At 39.4% G+C, this 18938-nt stretch overlaps 1 protein-coding gene across 1 annotated transcript in view; it reads left to right on the top strand.

Moving 5' to 3' along the window:
• lama4 (laminin, alpha 4) overlaps positions 1-18857 on the top strand; it is a 35437-nt gene extending 16580 nt beyond the window's left edge. Inside the window, exons 13-40 of the mRNA XM_055044601.1 lie at positions 230-423; positions 1963-2079; positions 2840-2988; positions 3631-3772; positions 3861-3954; positions 4039-4155; positions 4624-4809; positions 4914-5053; positions 5338-5502; positions 6000-6145; positions 6893-7055; positions 7146-7279; positions 7795-7966; positions 8792-8923; positions 9009-9151; positions 9255-9384; positions 11268-11405; positions 11689-11822; positions 12671-12835; positions 12982-13132; positions 13897-14081; positions 14198-14387; positions 14483-14638; positions 15745-15904; positions 16828-16955; positions 17037-17130; positions 18085-18204; positions 18277-18857. Coding sequence (XP_054900576.1) covers positions 230-423; positions 1963-2079; positions 2840-2988; positions 3631-3772; positions 3861-3954; positions 4039-4155; positions 4624-4809; positions 4914-5053; positions 5338-5502; positions 6000-6145; positions 6893-7055; positions 7146-7279; positions 7795-7966; positions 8792-8923; positions 9009-9151; positions 9255-9384; positions 11268-11405; positions 11689-11822; positions 12671-12835; positions 12982-13132; positions 13897-14081; positions 14198-14387; positions 14483-14638; positions 15745-15904; positions 16828-16955; positions 17037-17130; positions 18085-18204; positions 18277-18422 — 4091 coding nt within the window. The 3' untranslated portion in view covers positions 18423-18857. The remainder of the gene's footprint in view (positions 1-229; positions 424-1962; positions 2080-2839; positions 2989-3630; positions 3773-3860; positions 3955-4038; positions 4156-4623; positions 4810-4913; positions 5054-5337; positions 5503-5999; positions 6146-6892; positions 7056-7145; positions 7280-7794; positions 7967-8791; positions 8924-9008; positions 9152-9254; positions 9385-11267; positions 11406-11688; positions 11823-12670; positions 12836-12981; positions 13133-13896; positions 14082-14197; positions 14388-14482; positions 14639-15744; positions 15905-16827; positions 16956-17036; positions 17131-18084; positions 18205-18276) is intronic.
• Positions 18858-18938: the final 81 nt, after the last annotated feature.

Genomic DNA, 18938 nt, shown 5'->3' with positions numbered 1-18938 from the left:
CCCTCCAGGTCTAGAGTTTGACACCCCAGGCCTAAATCATATTTTTCTCTCAGGAAAGCTGTTGTGTTTCTCGTTGCTCAGGTGAATGTTGCATGGTCTAACCCACACCCGTTTGGTTCCCTGGTCTCAACAGCTTGCTATGAAAGCACACAGTGCTTGTGAAATTCAAAGCTATGAGATCATTAGCACCTCCAGTCGTAACAAATCCACATTTGATTCTTGTTTCCAGTGCTGACGCGCGTCCGTCAGTTAGAGAAGAAGCTGATGATCTCACAGAGCCGAGTCCCATCCGTCCAGGAGATCCTGTCCCGATTCTCCTCCAGACTCTCTGAGGCCCAAGACTTTTTGCTGAGCGCAGCCGGCACCGTGCAGGAAACAGAGGACAAGAACAGAGCCAGCCTCCTCAAATTCCAGAGGAAAGAGGTGATTTCCCCACCATTGTGCTCTTGGAATCACACTTTGTTGTTACTTTTTGATCAGAATGCACTGATGGAATCAATTCCCCACGTTAGAAAAGGTTCCAATGTGAAGCTGCTCCAGGTGGTATCTGCTGATTCTTATCTCGATTTTGGACTCAGTCACACATGTTTGGTCCTCATGTTTTTAAGCAGTACAGAAATGCGAAACCATCTGTGGGAGTTTGGGAGCATTACAGTAAAAGGGGGAGAGGCAGTGCTTGCTCTCATGATATCATCTCCACATGAGAATAAGTTTAGAGTCCCACATTACAATAACTTGTTTTGACCGACATATTTCTTCTTTGCGGGGGAAAATTTCTGATTTAAACAGTACCAGTTAATGGTTTGGAGTCCTCCAAGTCATAAATAAGGATATTATTTTTATTATTTTTGTTCAAAACAAAAAATCTAAATAAAGATAAAGAAAAGCAGACTCATTTGAACTCCCGGATTACTGCATCAACCAAACATCAGGAGGGTAAAATCTCTCCCTGTTCTCTAACATCTACAGCTAGTTCTTGTTTCTGGCTTTAAAACGTTCCAGTTAACCACATTTCAAATTAAAAGCCTGCATGGATGCTTCACAGGGCGCATGCCTCTGAACACTCAGGAGACCGAGGGAGAATTACTGCACAGGAACCACAGCCAAGGCAGAAACCAATGGAGATCATTTCCTTTCATAGTAAATAGAAAACTAGAAATAATAACTGTTGAATTTTACTCCTTTGTTAAATAAGTCTAGAAATTTGAATTTTGTTTCTGACTGTCTTGTGTCTTTCCAACCGGATTCCACTGGAAAGTCTGGAATGTGGGGTGGGATTTTACATTTTGTTTTGTTTTGTTTTTACTTGAAAAACATCAGACTGAATGTGCAATAAACCCCACAGATCGCTTTGAGTCTTCTGACATAACTCCAACTTCTTCTGCCTCCCACAGTGAATCATCTGTTTCTATCCAGTCATGTCTCAAACATCTTCCTCTGTCACACCAAACTCCTTCATGTTCTTCATCACTACGCCCAGGAATTCTGTGATCTTCCTCAGTTACTCCCATCTGGCATTTTCACATTTAACATCCGATGCCATAACGATGACATAATGTTCTTTCATAATGGCCTCATAATGAAAGACCATTTTGAGGAAATTTTAGGGAGACATCAACCAATAAGTTTAACTGTACAAAGTGAGCACTATATCCATTTGACCTCCTCTGCATGTCTAACACATCTCTGCCTCGCCTCCAACTTTTTCTCCAAGTCTCTCTCTCTGACCACAGATGTAGTCCTATTCACATTATTAAATGGAAACCATTTAATATTTTCTGACATGTGACATTAAGCAGTCTTTACTCTGTTTTTGGAAACACATTTATCTATTCAGATAAAATACCAAGAGGTTTAAAAGTCAATTTCTTTAATTTTTTTAATTTAACAAGAAGGACAACCCCACCAGACATCAACACATAATAATTCTAAATGACCCCAGTGTTGTTTTTCTGTCTCCAGACAAAACAGCAGAAGCTGACAGAGGACCAGCTGGCCATCAACAGCACATTGGAGACCAGCAGAGCCTTTATGTCCAACGCCAAGCGGACGGTGGCTGAGGTGGATGCTATGGCAAAGGTACAATGATGGACAGCCACAAATGAAACAACTTTCTCTACATAGAGATAATTAAACACTTTTTCACATTTTGGTGCAATAATTCTTTAAACTTCATCTTTGTTCAAAATTACAACTGCACAATTGTCTGCTCAATATTGGCCTGCAAAGAGCAAACTGTGTTTTTATGTTTTGTTATCAAGTGCAATCCATTCATACAAAGGAGAGTGAAGACTGGAACGCTTCATAAAATAGCGCTCCATAATTAGAGAATATTTTGTGGAAATATTAGGGCATCTCCCTGAGACATCAGCCAATCAGTGTAAATTGGTCCCAATTGGCTCCTCCTAATGTTCAATGACCTTCAGCACAGATTCAAGTAAGTAAGAGGCTAATGTTTTGGCCTGGCCATCACAAAGCTATGACTTCTCTCCAGTTGACAAGCTTGAGGGCAGATCTGAAACTGTGTGTTTGAGCAAATGACATAAAAATCTGACCCAGTTCTGTCGAGAGGAATGGACCAAATTCCAACAAATTGGAAAGAACCTGACTCAAGTCATAAGCTTTCTTCAGTCAGAAGTTAACATATATTTCCTTGGTTCTTTGAAAAATTATCTGTTAAAAAAATTTGCTCTCATTATTCTGGAATTTATTGATCCTAATTGACCTGAAACACAAACGCTGGAGTCTGCTTTGGTGTCAGATAGCCAGAAAAAAAAATTGCTTCTTCCTATACATCATATGTAAATGTCTGTCTTGAGCTGTGTGTTAACCTCTGCAGAATGTGACAGAGTACCACGCCGAGATCGACGGCGCCAGCCAGAAGCTGACTGAGAAGACGGAGCGTCTGTCGCAGGTCGACAGAGACCTGGTCCAGAAGGCCGATGATCACGCTGCGGAGCTGGAGAGGCTGGCCTACGAGCTGGAGGAGTGAGAAACCTCTATGCAATCAGACATTCCCTCTGTACACACACATATCATGTTACTGAAACAGGAAGTGGTTTTCCTGATTGAACACTTTGGTACCTTACAGGCAATCAGTCCAAAAAGCTGTGGAGACGTTTTTGTGATAATGAAAGGATTCTATTGTCTTCTTTATTTATTTTTTTAGCAATGCAGCTCTATTGCAATTTGGATGTTTTGTGTTACATAATAGCAAATTAACGACACAATGTTTAACTTTTATTTAAAAAAAGGTTTTTACATACATATGCCATAATAGTTTATAAGACAAATAATCTGTGAAAAGATCGAACCAGAGTTATTATTGCCGTCTGAAGAAATGCACCGCTCCCCAACTATCCTGAGCATAACCAGCTAATATTTACTGATATTTCCTTCCATCTTGTTGTGTTTTGTTTCCCAGGGGATCGGGGAGGAGTTGGTCATGTGGTATATGGTCATGTGACTGTGACAGTGCGGGAAAGTGGGGAGTTTAACTGAAACAGAAAAGCAATGGGAAAGTCATCAATGTCAATATCAGGCCAAATTTTCCTGTCTGTGCTTCCCAAGTGACTTGTTTTTCCTAGTTTTCTATCCACTTTAAATAATTTATAAATCCATCTTCTCCAGGGATCTGAAAGAAGGCGATGCCAATGGTTTTGTTCAGAGAGCAATAAGTGCTGCCAACGTCTATAACAACATAGTGAAATACATCGACGATGCCAACATCACTTCCCTCACCACGTTCAACTTATCTCAAAGAGCAGAAGACGTATGCTGCCCGTCACTGTTCGCCTTCCAGAGTGTTCTATCTTTGTGAGTCAGAGTGACTTCAGTGACAGTTTTCCTTTGTGCTTTAGGCCATTGATGCGATTAAAACCCAGCTTGGATATCTGGTGACACAGAGTGAAAATACTTTCCGGCAATCTGTCACACTGAGATCAGAACAGCATGGTAGGAAAAATCCAAGTCTCCGGCACCTTCAGTGTCTGTACTGTGCGGTGCGCTTTTGTTGCTCAACTCATTATTCTTTCACAGATGTAAACACAAAAGTGGCTGACAATGTGCTATATATTGAGGAGACCCAGAAGACCATGGAAAAAAATCAGAAAAAACTAGAAGAGATAGCGAAAGACATCCGGATGATTCAGACAGGTAAGAATATGTCTGGGTGTCTTTGTTCATCTGTTTGGGGGAATAGAAACTGAGCCTGGAACCGGAAAATAGATACTGATTGTTCATGACTGATTGTTCATGACTAAAGTCATGAAGAATGACTTTAAGAAGAACAAAGTCATGATTGTTCACTTAAAGTCATGAAAAATCATGACTTTAAGTGCAAATTTCTGGTGCAAATTTCTTAGTACACTGTTCCTCATCTGCTAAGCAGATAATGTAGTGCTGTGCTACAAAATGCCTCAATGTACATAATTCTACCCCTTTAACAGAATCCAATGTACAAAACTGAACTGTCTCTTTTCTGTATTTCAAATTGTCATACTTTTATTACGCATGTCTGAATCAGTTTTTAACCGCCAATAGTCCTCCATCAAACTGAAATATTCACTGACTGAGTTCAGTTCTCTCTTTTTCTGTTTCTCATCAATCTGCAACCGTTTTCAGACAGAACCCCACAGCGGCTGAACTTTTCCTTGGAAGTGGCAGAAGAGACTCTGAACCACTCAGCAGAGGTACTTGGGACAGTCACTCCCATCAACAACAAAGTGCAGCAGTGGGCTCATAACATGAGAAACAACGAGTACTCTGCTGCTGCGTACGAAAATGCTGTTGCATCGGCCGGGGAAGCAGGTGAAAAGTTTCTGTTTAAAACAGTTTCTGTGTGAAAGTTGTGGAAATAGTCAAATAAAAATCATAAGCTAATTTCTGCTCATGTTCCTGGATCTGTCCTGCAGTGGAAAACCTGAATGTGCTTGTTCCTGAGCTGCTGGACAAGCTGAAGGTGGTTGAAGAGAAGAAGCCTGTGAACAACATGACCACCAACATCCTGAGGATCAGAGAGCTCATTGCTCAAGCCAGAAGTGTGGCCAAGAAAGTTAGTTTGTCACATTTATGTTTGACTGCAAATCACTTCACAGTCACAGTGAAGAACATCGGATCTACTTGGTAACTTCAATCCATCCAGTTTACTGAGTCATATTACTCCACTGCAGTAAAATAATCATCAGAGGACGAAATTCAGCTTTAACTTCAGCTTCAGGACTCCTGTGACGACAGTTATCCACTTACACTTCTTTTCTTTGTTTCTTTTTAGTGGATTAGAGTATACGGTGTTCATGTTACAAGAAGCTCTGACATATGGTTTTCATTTGGCTTCAGGTTCAGGTGTCCATGAAGTTTACTGGACGGTCCTCAGTTGAGGTTCATCCGCCCAGCAACCTGGAGGAGCTGAAGACGGTGACATCCATCAGCCTGTTCATGAGGGTGGACCCAGACAAAGACCCCATAGAGGACCGCTTCATCCTGTATTTGGGAGACAGAAGTGTGAGGAATCCAGGCAGATTGCATTTTTTTAGGGTCAGAGAAAAGTTGTTTACCCTGACTTGGAGCCGGTGGTCATGGCAAAGCGAGACAGCAGCGAAGAGTCGGGGAACGTTTGTTGTAATTTTGGCAATTAGTGTGAAAAACTTTGAAGCAAGCCAGTTGGCCCAGACTGAGGGTTTCCAGGAGATGCCTGAGACAAAAGTGCAATTGTGTTTGTTCAACTTGGAGTTCATCTTTTCATCTTCATGACTGTTCCAACGCTCAGCCAGTCAGTGCAGTTTCTCTGGGAATATTCTGTGTTTCATGCGGTTGTCTGTTCAGTTTTGTCTTACTTGGAATAATAGCCCATGCATAAACCTTAATGCTATGCGCACATGAGAATCAGGTATTTAAAATGAGTAAAACACAGAGTTAAAAGGATCTTTCCTAGCTTGATATAAGAAGGTAAAGCCATGTAAAAACTCACAGTGGGAAATAAACTCAGTTTCTGCTTTCAGGGCAGGAAGGACTACATGGGTTTGGCCATCAAGAATGACAAACTTGTGTTTGTGTACAACCTCGGGAGAGATGATGTGGAAATCCCTCTGACCTCCAAGCCTGTCAGTCAGTGGCCAGCAGTCTTTAACTATATCAAAATAGAAAGGTAAAGGACCTTTAAGAGTAAACTCAAAGCATTTACTACAGAATCTTTAGCTATCATTAATATTCTCTGGCAGTTATTTGTCACAAAAATTCTTTTTTTTTTAATTTCTTTAAAGCCAGTGTGTAACTTCTGAATATTTGTTGAAACTGTGACTGTTTGCTATGAGACAGATAATCTGTGCCTTCTCCCAGTGTTTACTAGAAACAACCAATCAGAACCAGGATTGCTTGTTTCTATCTCCCATTACCCCTTTTCTCTCTGCTGTGCTAAGAGTGTGCTAAGGCTAGTTAGCATAGCCACTGATGATGGCAGATAAATGGTTCTCCTGTACCTGAGTTGTTCCTCGCCCAATAGTACAATCAGTAGCAAGTGCCTCAGATTGATTGACCTAAGACCCTCCTCCTTGCTCTGATTGGTTGCTTTTGAAGTGATGTATTTTGCAACAATACTAGCACAAGGAGGAAGAAATTTATCTCTTTACCTTTTTATCTTTTTATTTTTTCTCTGTCATAACATAGTGACAGTACTAATAAATCTGCACAAACATATCTTTCATAAAAGTTACATACTGTAGCTGTAATTGGAATTGGCAATACATGTTCAAGTTATGCAAGACTTGTGATAGTTTCTACCAAAAATAGTTTACAGTAAATCCTAACATGGTCATTTCAGTTTCAGAGAACACATCAGTACTTCTATGAATTATGAATTTCAGATGTATGGTTATTCATGTTTTACTTCTTGCAGATTGGGAAGGCATGGGAAAGTCTTCCTGACTATTCCCAGTCAGGGCTCCACAGATGAGCAGAAATTCATCCAGAAAGGCGAAGCTGCCATTGCAGACTCACTGTTCGATATCGACCCCAAGAATTTGGTGTTTTTCATCGGAGGTGTCCCACCAGACATCAAGGTAGTGAGTTTAATCCCAATCCTCCTGTAATACCAGCCTTTCCTAAATATTGACAAATGGTTTTTTTTGTTTGTTTTTTCTCTGAACTAGCTGCCTCCTCCTCTGAGCCTGGCCCCGTTTGTGGGCTGCATCGAGTTGGCTTCTCTCAACAACGATGTCATCAGTCTGTACAACTTCAAAGAGACTCACTTTTTAAATATAGCTGCTTCTCCTCCCTGCCCCAGGTACTCATTACAGCTCCTCCAGTGAGGATTCATACTCCTTACAGTACACTCCTTATGTTGCAGCAATTGATTCCAGTTGTTTCTTGTGAATTTTAAGTGATAGTCTAACACAAAGCAGTGTAGACATGTGGAATGGAAGGAGTAGTGTGCATGGATTTCAAAATGTTTGATATATAAACATCTAAAATTAGTTGTGCATTTGCATTAATCTCAATATAGAACCACTTTTCTCTGCAAATACAGCTGTGAGGTTTTAGGGCTTTATCTCCTTCTGCAGGGACAGATTTAGGAGTCAGTGACTCTGGGTTAGTCACACAGAGATTGCTTTTATAGATGAAAAGTAGATGGATTAAACTTCTTGCATTTTAAAAGCATTTTAAAATAATATGAAAATGGCAATTTTCCCACATTGTATCTTTGTTGTATTTTTGCTTCCAGGGGTGCAGAATCTAAAACCACTCATATGGTGTAAAATTATGTTCAAGTCCTGATCACACGTTCTGCTTTGTTGTCAGGTACAAGTTGGCGTTCTCCCAGAGTCGCATTGCCAACTATCTGTTTGATGGAGCAGGCTACGGACTCGTCAGTAACATTGAGAGGAGAGCCAAGTTTGGTCAAGTCATAAGATTTGATATTTCTGTACGAACGATCACAAACAACTGCACCATTTTCCTCATGGTCAACGGGGTACGTCTGGTGTCTAATGTCTCTGTCTCTGAAACATTTACTTGTCTTGCATGTCTGTTTTGAATCTGAGGAAAAGGTGAAAAGATAGAAGAAATTGTCATTTTCCAATCAGTGCCACCATAGAACAAGATGAGACAGAATCTGAGTTTGGCCAAAAGGCTGTTTCATTTTCTGAAACCAACATGATGGACCAGCTGCTCTGGTCCAATATGGAAAAGTGCATGGGTCACCAACCCTTGAGGACTGGATCAAAAGACTCTTGAAACTCCTAGGATAGATGTGGTTCTATGGTACACCTGGGACATCTTGGTGGTTCATGTAGCAGTCTATATTACAGCAAAATTAAAGAAGCCTGTGACTAAAGACACTCTGTCTAAGAAGAGAATTGTTAGGGTCTTTTTTTTTTAAAGATTTTTTTTGTCAAATCAAGAAAATTACAAATAGTCAAACAATTTTAGTCAAGGACTAACAGAGGACTAAGGTTTTCTGTGCAGGAATTGCCAGAAATATTTTTATTTTAAGAGTTTTCGAGCCTAAAAATAGCCATGTTCAAATAAGAGCATTATTTGAGAGGTACTGACTGGCATCAATTGGTCCAGGATTTACCTCACAACCCCTGACCCCACCTCGACCCTGCATGGACAAGTGGCTAAAAGTGATGGATGGATGGAAAGATGATTGGCACCTAAATAAGCTTTTTTATTTATTGTGTTTCTTAATGATAAACATCATTTGGTTTGGTAATCTTAGACCAAGTTAATTTCCATTAGTTAAACATAATTTGAAATATTTGTGTCCTGAAAAATGTTCTTTCTTTCTTTCCAGAAAAACTTTTTCCTTTTAGAGATAAAGAATGGCTTCCTACGCCTAACATACGACTTTAGCTTCAGCAATGGACCAAAACTTCTGGAGAATAACTCACCTAAGTTTCAAATAAATGATGCAAAATACCACGAGGTAGATCATCCTCTTATTTTTTCTCTTTTTTTAAATAATGTTCCTGTGATCCAAAAACATTGTTACAACTCTCTCTGTTTAACAGGTGTCAGTGATCTACCATATGTTAAAGAAAGTTATTCTACTGGTGGACAAGACCCTTGTTAAAACTGTCGAGAATCCCCAAACCCCCCTACCTTTCTCAGATATCTACATCGGTGGAGCTCCCTCCAGCGTCCTCAAATCCAGGTGAGTCGCTATGTAGACCTGCAACCAAAGAAACACTGTCGATAAGAGGTTGAACATCTGTAGTTTCACAGAGGAAATGATTTGACAAGATATATCCAAACAGGCCGGAGCTGTCGTCTGTGGTTGGCCTGAAGGGTTGTGTCAAAGGATTCCTGTTCCAGAAAAAAGACTTTAACCTGCTGGAGGAGCCTGGTACCATTGGGATCAGCAGCGGCTGCCCTGAGGAGTTGGTTGTAAGAGCCCAATTTACCAACTCACACTCCTACACTCGATGGACAGTGTGCTTATATCTGGCATTTATCCAAAGCATATTTAACCCAGGGACTAAGACAGTGTTTTCAAAGTGGGCCTCAGGGTCTCAGAAAGCTGGAGCCAAAGTTGAGAAAAAATAAAAATAGAAAAATTAATTAAATGCATTTTTGAGTGTATTTTGTATAATAAAATATAGTCTGTTTTTCAATCAATATGACAAAATATAAGTTAAAAAGCCATGCTCATCTTTCTGATTGGCTGCCAGTCATATTTTTTAAGTTACTTTGCTTCTCAAGCTAGCATAGCAAGTTCAAAATGGGCAACTTTCCCCCAAGAAAAAAAAAACAATTGCCAATTAAAATCGGAAGGCATGAGGCAGCATCCTTGCTAAACAAATTTTAAGATTATTAAACGGTGAATAAAAGTATAGGAAAAGAAAATTCGAACATGATGTTTTGTTGTATTGTCTGTGGGTTTGTAAGTGGGTTCTTTCAGAAGCTAATGTTTCCTTTTTGGCATTCCTGGTAACAATGTAAAATTAGCCCTAAAATAAATCAAATTTTTGTTGAAGTAGTTTATTCATACCCTGAAAATTAAGATGAAAATCTCACTGTCTAATTCAAGTACATTTATTCAGAGAGAAAAAAATTATCTGACATGTAAACAAGGTAATTTATCACAAAAGCACTGGCTTGACTTTTACTGGCCCTGATATGAAAGGGGCAGTATTATGTATTTTCCAAGCATAAAGTGCTATTTTATGGTACAATAAAGTAAAGTAAGTAGCTGTGTTTCTATTACAAAAATGCATAAACCTTTTCCAATATTCTGGTAATTAGAAAAATTAATTTGCAATTGCGGTGTTCCCATTACATAAGACACACGATTAAAATCACATGTGAATAAGTTTGTACATACAGTAAGGCATTAAAAAACTTACTGTGCCATCCTTCTCCCACTACTTCGTGTTGTCTTCTTCATCTTTTCCACCAGTAGTACCATCCTGTTGTTGATCATATGACTCATACGTGAAAAGCTACAATTGCAGTTTAGCAAAATACACAAATTTTGATAAGGCCTCACAATAACCTCTGTCTGCTGACCAAAAATTTTTATTTAAAACTAAGAGTTTTTTTCCAAATTGGTCTGTTTTCATTAAGCTAATTTATTTTCGGAATTCTAGTTAAGGAATTATATGGTGAATAGAAATGCAGCTTGTGTTACCCATAATGGAAAAGCTATATATATTGAAAACAACTCAAAAGAAATTCGATTTTTTTTTACTTGAAATTGTCTTCTGTCTCTTTAAGAAGCTCCTGCTCTTTTTCAACACTCTGCCTTTAGTATGTCATCTCAACAATTTATCTTCATCATGACGTTAACAGTCATTCTTAGAATTGGGAAGTAGCTCTTAAGTGCAGTTCCACCAGGTGTTTGCTAATTGGAGGAGCTGAAGAAGGCACGGTCAGAGTCCAGTAAGCAATGTCTAAATAGCCTCTAAATGTTCTGTCTGAGGGGCTGCACAGTGGCGCAGTGGGTAGTGCTGTTGCCTTGCAGCAAGAAGTTCCTGGGTTCGATTCCCGGCCCGGGTTCTCTGGCTTCCTCCCACAGTCCAAAAACATGACTGTCAGGTTAATTGGCCTTCCCAAATTCTCCCTATGTGTGAGAGTTTTGTTGTTCGTTCTGTTTGTTTCTCTGTCTGGTGACCTGTCCAGGGTGACCCAACCTCTCGCCCGGAACGCAGCTGGAGATAGGCACCAGCACCTCCCGACCCCGTTAGGGAGAAGGGTGACCGGAAAATGGATGGATGTTCTGTCTGAGAAATGAAGGGTATCTGAAACTGCAGTGTGTGTTTCTGTGCCAGATGTCCCGTGAAGCTTCGTTCAGTGGCCACAGCTACCTGGGATCCACTGCAAAAATCTCACCCTTTGACAACTTCGAAGCAGGGCTTAACTTCAGAACACTGCAGCCCAGTGGACTGCTGTTCTACCACGCTCAAGGGGTAAGAACATCTTACACAACAAACGTCTACATTTCCATGTCACATTTTTGTCTCATTTTCTGACACCCCTAAAATTCTGTAAAAGTGACATTTCCTTCCAAAGTAATGATCAATCTGAGTTTTATTGCCAATATAATCCTGGGAGCAGGTTGCCCATGGCAGAAAAACACTGTAAAATATTATAAAATAATGTTGTTAAAAGATTATTTTAATGCATCACATCTGTTGAGTATTAAAGAAACAAATTCTGCTGCCCGACTAACTGGAAGACATTCCTCCTCAGTCTGATGAGTTCAGCATTGCCCTGGAGAACGGAGCGGTCACACTGAACCACAGAGGGTCAAAGGTCAAATCACAAAAGAAGCAATACAATGACGGAAGGACACACTTCTTACTGGCTTCAGTGAACAAGCAGAGGTACGAGGTTTCAAGTTATGTTTTTATTTATTAGGGGAAGGGTGGCTGGGATGAAAGAAAGACCACTTGGTTACCATGACAAACCCAAACAGAACAGCTTTATGCGACTGTTAAATGCATTTGCAGAGAAATGTTTTGTTCAAGCAGAGAAATGTTTTGTTCAAGCAGACAACCAGAGGAAAACTGCCTCATGTTGAAAACATAAATCAAACATATCTCTAAGCTTTTTGGTGTTTCTCTATTGTGATCACTTTTCAAGATGGTCTTTGAGATTTTCAGGAAGTGCTGGAGGAGATGATTTTCTGAAAACATTAAAAGAATATGAAAACCTATTATTCTGAGATATCTAAGATTCATATCAGTTTAATGCAGTTACAGTTACATTTTATTGTTTATATTTCTTCATTTTTTTTTATTTGTCATACAATTTAGTTTAACAAACAACCATTCAGAGCCAGGAAGAGGGTCTTAGAACTGTAAAATCAATTTCATGTACTTACTGCTAAAATGCACTAATGGAGTAGAAACAATTTACCAATGCACGATAACTTTTTATCTTCCATCATAACTAGTTTGAGTATTCATAAGAGGTTATGCAACCTACAGGGTAGCAGAGAGCATGGGGTGGAGTAAGAGAGGGAGGTGAGCACAGGGTGATTGACAGCGTTAAAACCCACCTCCTTACTCTGATTGGTTGTTTCTAGTTAGCATTGGGATAAGGCAGAGGAGCTCCATTTTTTCACAGATTTGTCTCATATTAAACTGTCACACCATAGTGACAATTTCAACAAATATGCCAAAAAAAAATTGTAAAAGGTTTCTAACTACCTCATTCTGCTTCCCCTCAGGAATTTACTGCTAGTGGAGGACAAAGACAAAAAGGAGTTAAAGCGATCACCATCAGCTGCAAAGTCCTCCTCTGATTCTCCCATAAAGACATTTTACTATGGAGGCTCTCCAAAAAGCAGCTTAAAGAACTTCACCGGTTGCATCAGCCATGCATACATCAACAGGTAAGTCTCCATTATGCTGTGAACACACCTTCTATCTGGCTCCACAGGCCTCCTTCTGTTCAGTAAGAACCATGAGAATGAAGAGATTTTGCTGTGTTATGTTACAATGCAAATTGTATTCTTTCCCTCTCACTCTGTGTCTGTAGACAAGACCGAGACATTGAGGGTGAGGACTTCCAGAAGTATGCCGAGAAGGTGAACGTTTCCCTGGAGAACTGTCCAGTACAGCAACCTCCCGCTGCACTGATGTCTCACCACAGAGGGTCTTCTAAAGCCAAACAGAGCCAGTCTCAAAAGGTAACAAACACAGCAGGTCGGTTAGGTCATGTCTGCTCCGCATCTCCTGCTCAGTCAGCTGCCTTGATCAATGAGAGCGAGTTCTCTGCAGACTCGAACCGGGAGTTTCTACAGCGCAAAATATGATTGGTTAGTTCCAGCAGAAATCATACAGAATCTGACAGAAATCTGTCATCTCTCGTGACCGGATCAAAAAGTTGAACAAGAAAATAAGAAATCCTAGGTTCAATCCTTTGTGTCAGGGCCTGTTTAAGTAACATTATGTTTTGAATTATAATTTTAGTTTTATTTCTTCATTATTTGTTTTAACTAATTATGTCAATTTAAAATTACTTCAGTAACCAAAGTTGATTTTGAACTTTAATTAAATATTTTCTAATACCCCAGGTTACAACAACATCCTCATGAAATTAAATAAATAAATAAATAAAAGCCTGTTGTCAGAGATGCAAGGTAGCAATGTTTTAAACAAAGAAAAAGTCCAACGAAAGATGTTAATTTCATCCAAACAGACGTGGTCCTTCTGAAATGCCTGCAATGACATGCTCGTCCAACCGTATTGCAGTTGATTTAGTTTGTTCAATCAGGTTTTTCCTTTGTCCTTTAGGAACACTTCCTTCATCTGCAGACATATCGACTTGAGATCATTGGGAATCTATTCCTGCCCATAGGAATAGATTCCTACGGGGCAGGGGTGGAGTAAGAGAGGGAGGTGAGCATAGGTGTTTGAAGGATTAATTCTTACCCAACAATGCTTTTCACAGGTTGCCAGAGATAAGTCCAGTCATCTTCCAGAACTGCCCAGCTCTGATTTGGAGTCATCAGAGCCAAACATCCAGTCTTGCCGTCTCTCCCCCAGACCTAGAACAACACACCAAGCCTTCCACTATGGTAGCATTGCCAACAGCAGGCAGCACTATGAGGGAATCCCTGACTCTCTGTCTGAAAGGTGTGTGTCAGGCCCACAACCTGCTCGTAGTAAGCCAGGTGTCTGCTCAAAGTTTGCTGTGGACATGCACGCTTTTGTTTCTACATCCATAATGGGATCCATGTTTCGTCTTCCAGGTCCCACTTGTCTCTGTCCCTGAAGATGGAGTCACCTTTCGGCCTCATCTTTTATGCATCAGATGTCCAAGAGGACAACTTTATGGCTCTGTTTGTGGCCGATGGAAAACTCGTGTTTAGTTTCAGTGTGGGAGACCAGAAAGTTCAAATTAGGAGTGAAGAGAAATATGACGATGGCGCATGGCACAGTGTAAGTTTACAGTGTGAGTTTTTCTTGTATATTGGCGGCATATCTTCTCTCGTTTTTCAAACTGATAACTTGTTTGTTTGTTTTTTTGGCTTCAGATTGTCTGTGTCCGTGATGGGAGTATGGGAAGACTAATCATCGACAGGCTGACAGAGTTCGAGGACGTAGCTCAGGCAAACAATGTCGCCTGGCGTGTCAGCGACTTCCTCTTTGTCGGAGGAGTTCCTCCTGGAAAAGCACAAAGGAATATTCAGGTATGAGTTACAGTGTGCCACTGGTATTCAGTGAGATTGGGGACCAGAACTGCCTGCCATAGTTAACACTTGAGGACCTCTGTCAAAATGCTTTCAACTTACTATTTTAACTGTTCAAATGTCAAATATCACTTACTGTGCATTAATAAGCATAGTGGAAACCGTCTTACCACTACTGCAGAAGCTAACTTCTACAGTCTTATCCCCACTGTTGGGGACACAGCCAGTCAGCACAAGGAAAAAGAAATGGTGCTTCTGAATTGGCTGTTTTGCAAATGTCACCTATGGGATATCAAGTAAAATTGGACCTTCATATTTCAGCTCTGCAAATAGCATTTTATTTTGAATATTTAAAAAAAAAATCTTTGCAAGTAGAAACATTTTTCACTAATAAATTGGACTAACTGAAACATCCAGTCAAAGTCCATACCTGAACCCAATTGAAATCTGTTGCGAGGCTTGAAAGTTGCTGTTGAGATCATTTCAGAGGTTGAGCTATTTTATGAAGAATTTGCATATTTGTTACTATATATGTTGAACTTCACAAGACTTGCTGCTGAAATGCATCAAAAAGGTGGTTCAACAAAGTACTTTCTCAGGAGGGAGAAATACAAATGTATGCCACACTTATCAGATTTCTTTTGTGAGTTGATCATGCATTATCCTTGTCCTATTTCTATTCATTACTTCTTATTTGTAGTGAATCAGAAGTTTATTTGCATAAAATCATTGTATTCATGAATTATGAAATTTTTTCCACTGTAACTAACTATAGTTATACACCTAAGTTAATATTAGAAAACAAACAGTTAGGAATATCACTTTGAACTTTTTGCTAAACAGAATCAAGTAATGACCAGTTTCTGTGCAGCCACATTGAGACAATGGATAGTGAAATAAAAACCTCATACACTGCCCCTTCTGTCATCTACACTTTCCTGCCTGGGAAATGGACATCAGTATTGGCAGAACATCTTCTGGAGCTGGAGGAAAGAGAGAAAACTTACTGGAAGATCCCATTTTTGTTTTGTGTTTAAGACAAACTTTTTAGCAGTTTGTGTCTCTGATTTGAAAATAAAGGTCCAGTGTATTTGTATTTCCTGCAGAGAAACTCTGCTTCCAGTTTCACTGGTTGCTTGAAGAACCTTCAGCTTGATGGACGAAGGCTGTACTCTGTAGCTGAGACTTTCGGGGTTGGTCCATGCTTTGAAGGACTCTCTGAGGATGGAACATACTTCTCAGAGGAGGGAGGATATGTGGTTTTGGGTATGTTGTTTCACAAATGCAGTTTCCCTACATATGCAGTTGAAACCAGAATTTTACATACAGAAAATAAAATGTCACATCCAACTTTTTTTGTCTCACTGCCTGAAGTTAAATCAGATAAAACTTGGTAGGAACCCATTGGAACTTCAGTTACCGACCGGTTCCAACCCTGACCTACCAAGTCCAATCTTTGCCAAAGCTCCACCAGGGACAAAATATAGTTTCAACAGCTGTAGCAAACTGCGAATCTTGAGCAGCACGTAGATGAAGGGATTGGCAGCACTAAGACCCTGGCTCTGATTGGTTGTTTCTGACTGAGCTGTGTATTTTTGCAGATGGCAGTAGGACCACAGAGGAGCTTGAGGCAATGGAACTTGATTTATTTTCACAATTTATCTGTCTCACAACATAGTGACATTTCTAACAAGTTTATAAGAATTTAAAAAAACTATTGTTGTAAAAGTTTCCTGGCAGCTTTAAACACATCCTAATATGATGTTCTAGCTCTATTTACTACTAGTTACTACCTAGATGCTGATTTTGTTCATTTATCCTCCACAGTTTAACCACCTGATATTTTCCAATATGCAGAAGATTATTTCAGCTCACCATCTGTTATGTTGCTAGCTCATCAGGTCATAAGTTCCCCTGTGTCTCATGAACCGATGTGCAATGGAAAAATGTGTAGCTAGGTAAAATGGCCTAATATCTTTAGCAGTTGCAGAAAAATTGTTTCAGTAGAAGAGGGAGATGGAGACTGCTGACAAGGAAAACGTTGCTTTGATCACATCTCCATCTCGGCCTGACTGATATAACACATGCTGAACATCCAGAGTTATGGGCCTGTGTGGTAAAAAGATAAGATTAAAAACAGATATGCAAAACATCTGTTACATGCTGTCTGTGATTCTTTCTTCCTTCAGATGAATCCTTTGAGCTGGGACTGAGATTTGAGTTAACAATGGAGGTGCGCCCTCGTGTGGCCTCAGCGGTGCTACTGCATGTGTTCGAGGCAGGGGGTTATTTCATAATGTACATCCATCAAGGAGCAGTGAGTCTTAGCAGGCATAACGAGAATAAAACAGACTCTTTCTGACCAGTCAGTCAAACTGTTTCCTTTTTCTCCTCCCAGGTGGTTGTTGTTGTTCATGACGAAAAACATGAGTTCTCTACGAAGGTGTCACCAAGACACGGTGTGTGTGATGGCTCCTGGCACAGAATAACAGGTCAGTCACACAAACAGGGCAGCACGCTTAAAATGGATGATCTGGGTAACAGTACTATTTACGGCCCTTTGCAATTTCACAAATTATTACTCTGCAAGCATAAACTTCAAAAGTATTTTGTAATTCAATAATAATGTAATAATTCAAAATTCAATAACATAGCATTTCCAATGAGGTGGAAAAAGAATCATGCATGGTTCCATATTTTATGTTTTTAGAAAACTAAATTGAATTGTATTCAATGCTGTTTACTGCAGTTCCCCTTAACTAAATTACAGATCAACTAACTGCATACACTGCAAAAGCACCAAATATCACTAAATATTTTGCCTAGTTTCTAGAACAAATATATTAGTTTGATTAAAATAAGTCAATACTGACTTACAACTTTTCAGCATGATATAGGAGCTAATTTTAAGTCAGTAATTCTTTAATGTTGATGAAAAAGAAGTAGTTTCACTGGCAAATTATTTTACCTTGAACACAAAAAATATATATTGTTTTCAATTGAGACTTTGTTGCAAAAGTTAAAACTTTATGTTTACAAACAGTTTCCATCATATCTGACAGAATTCAATAACGTAGCATTTACATCTTGTAAAAATGGCAAAAGACTCAGAGGGCTGAACAGAAATGCATGACACTTTTCAGATTTTTATTTGTCATCGTTGTTTTACTGTTAAACTCAAAATTATAAATGCCTGACATTTTGTGTTTCACATTTTATTAAATAATACAGTGTCAGATAATATTAACAACCTTCTCAATAATCAGTGGAAAAACGTTCTTTAGAAGCATAGTAATCTTTCACCATCGCCCTAATTTTAGCACTCCCTATACACATTCTCAGATCGAATCTAGGCTCTGGCTGGGTCACTCCTAAACATTAATAAAGTGTTTTCTGTATAAATCAACCTCTATATAAATGTAGTCCAATAATCATTGTGCCCACAGTGATCCGGGATGCCAACGTTGTCCAGCTGGATGTGGACTCTGAGATCAAACACGTTGTGGGCCCCGTGAAGCCCCGCTCCACAGACACAAAGAAGATGATATTTATCGGTGGAGCTACAGGTGAGAAAGCACTGCCAGCAGCTCCTTAAAGCAAAGTCACACATTTCCTCACCGATTTCTGGTTCTTCTCAGATTACTTTCTCCCAGACAACATTGCCACCAGGAAGCCCTACGTGGGCTGCATGAAGAACCTGAGCATCAACAAGAGCCCAGTGAACTTCAGCAAGTCGGTTTTGGTGATTGGAGCTGTCAGTGTGGGAAGCTGTCCTGGAGCATAATGCTATTTATTAGTAGCCTCATCACAGCACTGACCGAACTCATTTTAGAATTTCTTTTATTTAATAATACCCACTAAGATTGTGTTCATTCGCTCCAGTGCTTGCTTCTTTGTCTAAGCCACCATTTTTGTTTTCCACCAAGAAAATGACAAAAGCCTCTGGATCAAAGTTTAAAATCTGACGAGTAAAAACATTTCAAGATAAAATATATCCTATGGAATTTATTTAGAATGTAGACTTTATTTTCTGTACACTCACCAGTGCAGAAAACACACATAAACATTGCATCATTGCAGGGTTTAGAGTCCATAATATCTCCTTCTAGGCACATTTTTATTAGCATGGTCAACCTAAAATCTTGATTTCATTTGTACTGTTTATATCTGATAATAAATTTTTTTTTTTACATTCAATTAAAAGTTTATCTTTTCTTTAGTTTATTTACATAATTATGAGAAGGTTGGTCAATTTTTATTGAAATACTGCTCAAATTTGTTCATTTACAAGTATAATGAC

This window comes from Poeciliopsis prolifica, unplaced genomic scaffold, assembly GCF_027474105.1.
Source record: "Poeciliopsis prolifica strain line A6 unplaced genomic scaffold, Auburn_PproV2 SCAFFOLD020, whole genome shotgun sequence".
NCBI classification, from domain to species: domain Eukaryota; kingdom Metazoa; phylum Chordata; class Actinopteri; order Cyprinodontiformes; family Poeciliidae; genus Poeciliopsis; species Poeciliopsis prolifica.
This window is presented reverse-complemented; position numbering and strand designations above follow the sequence as displayed.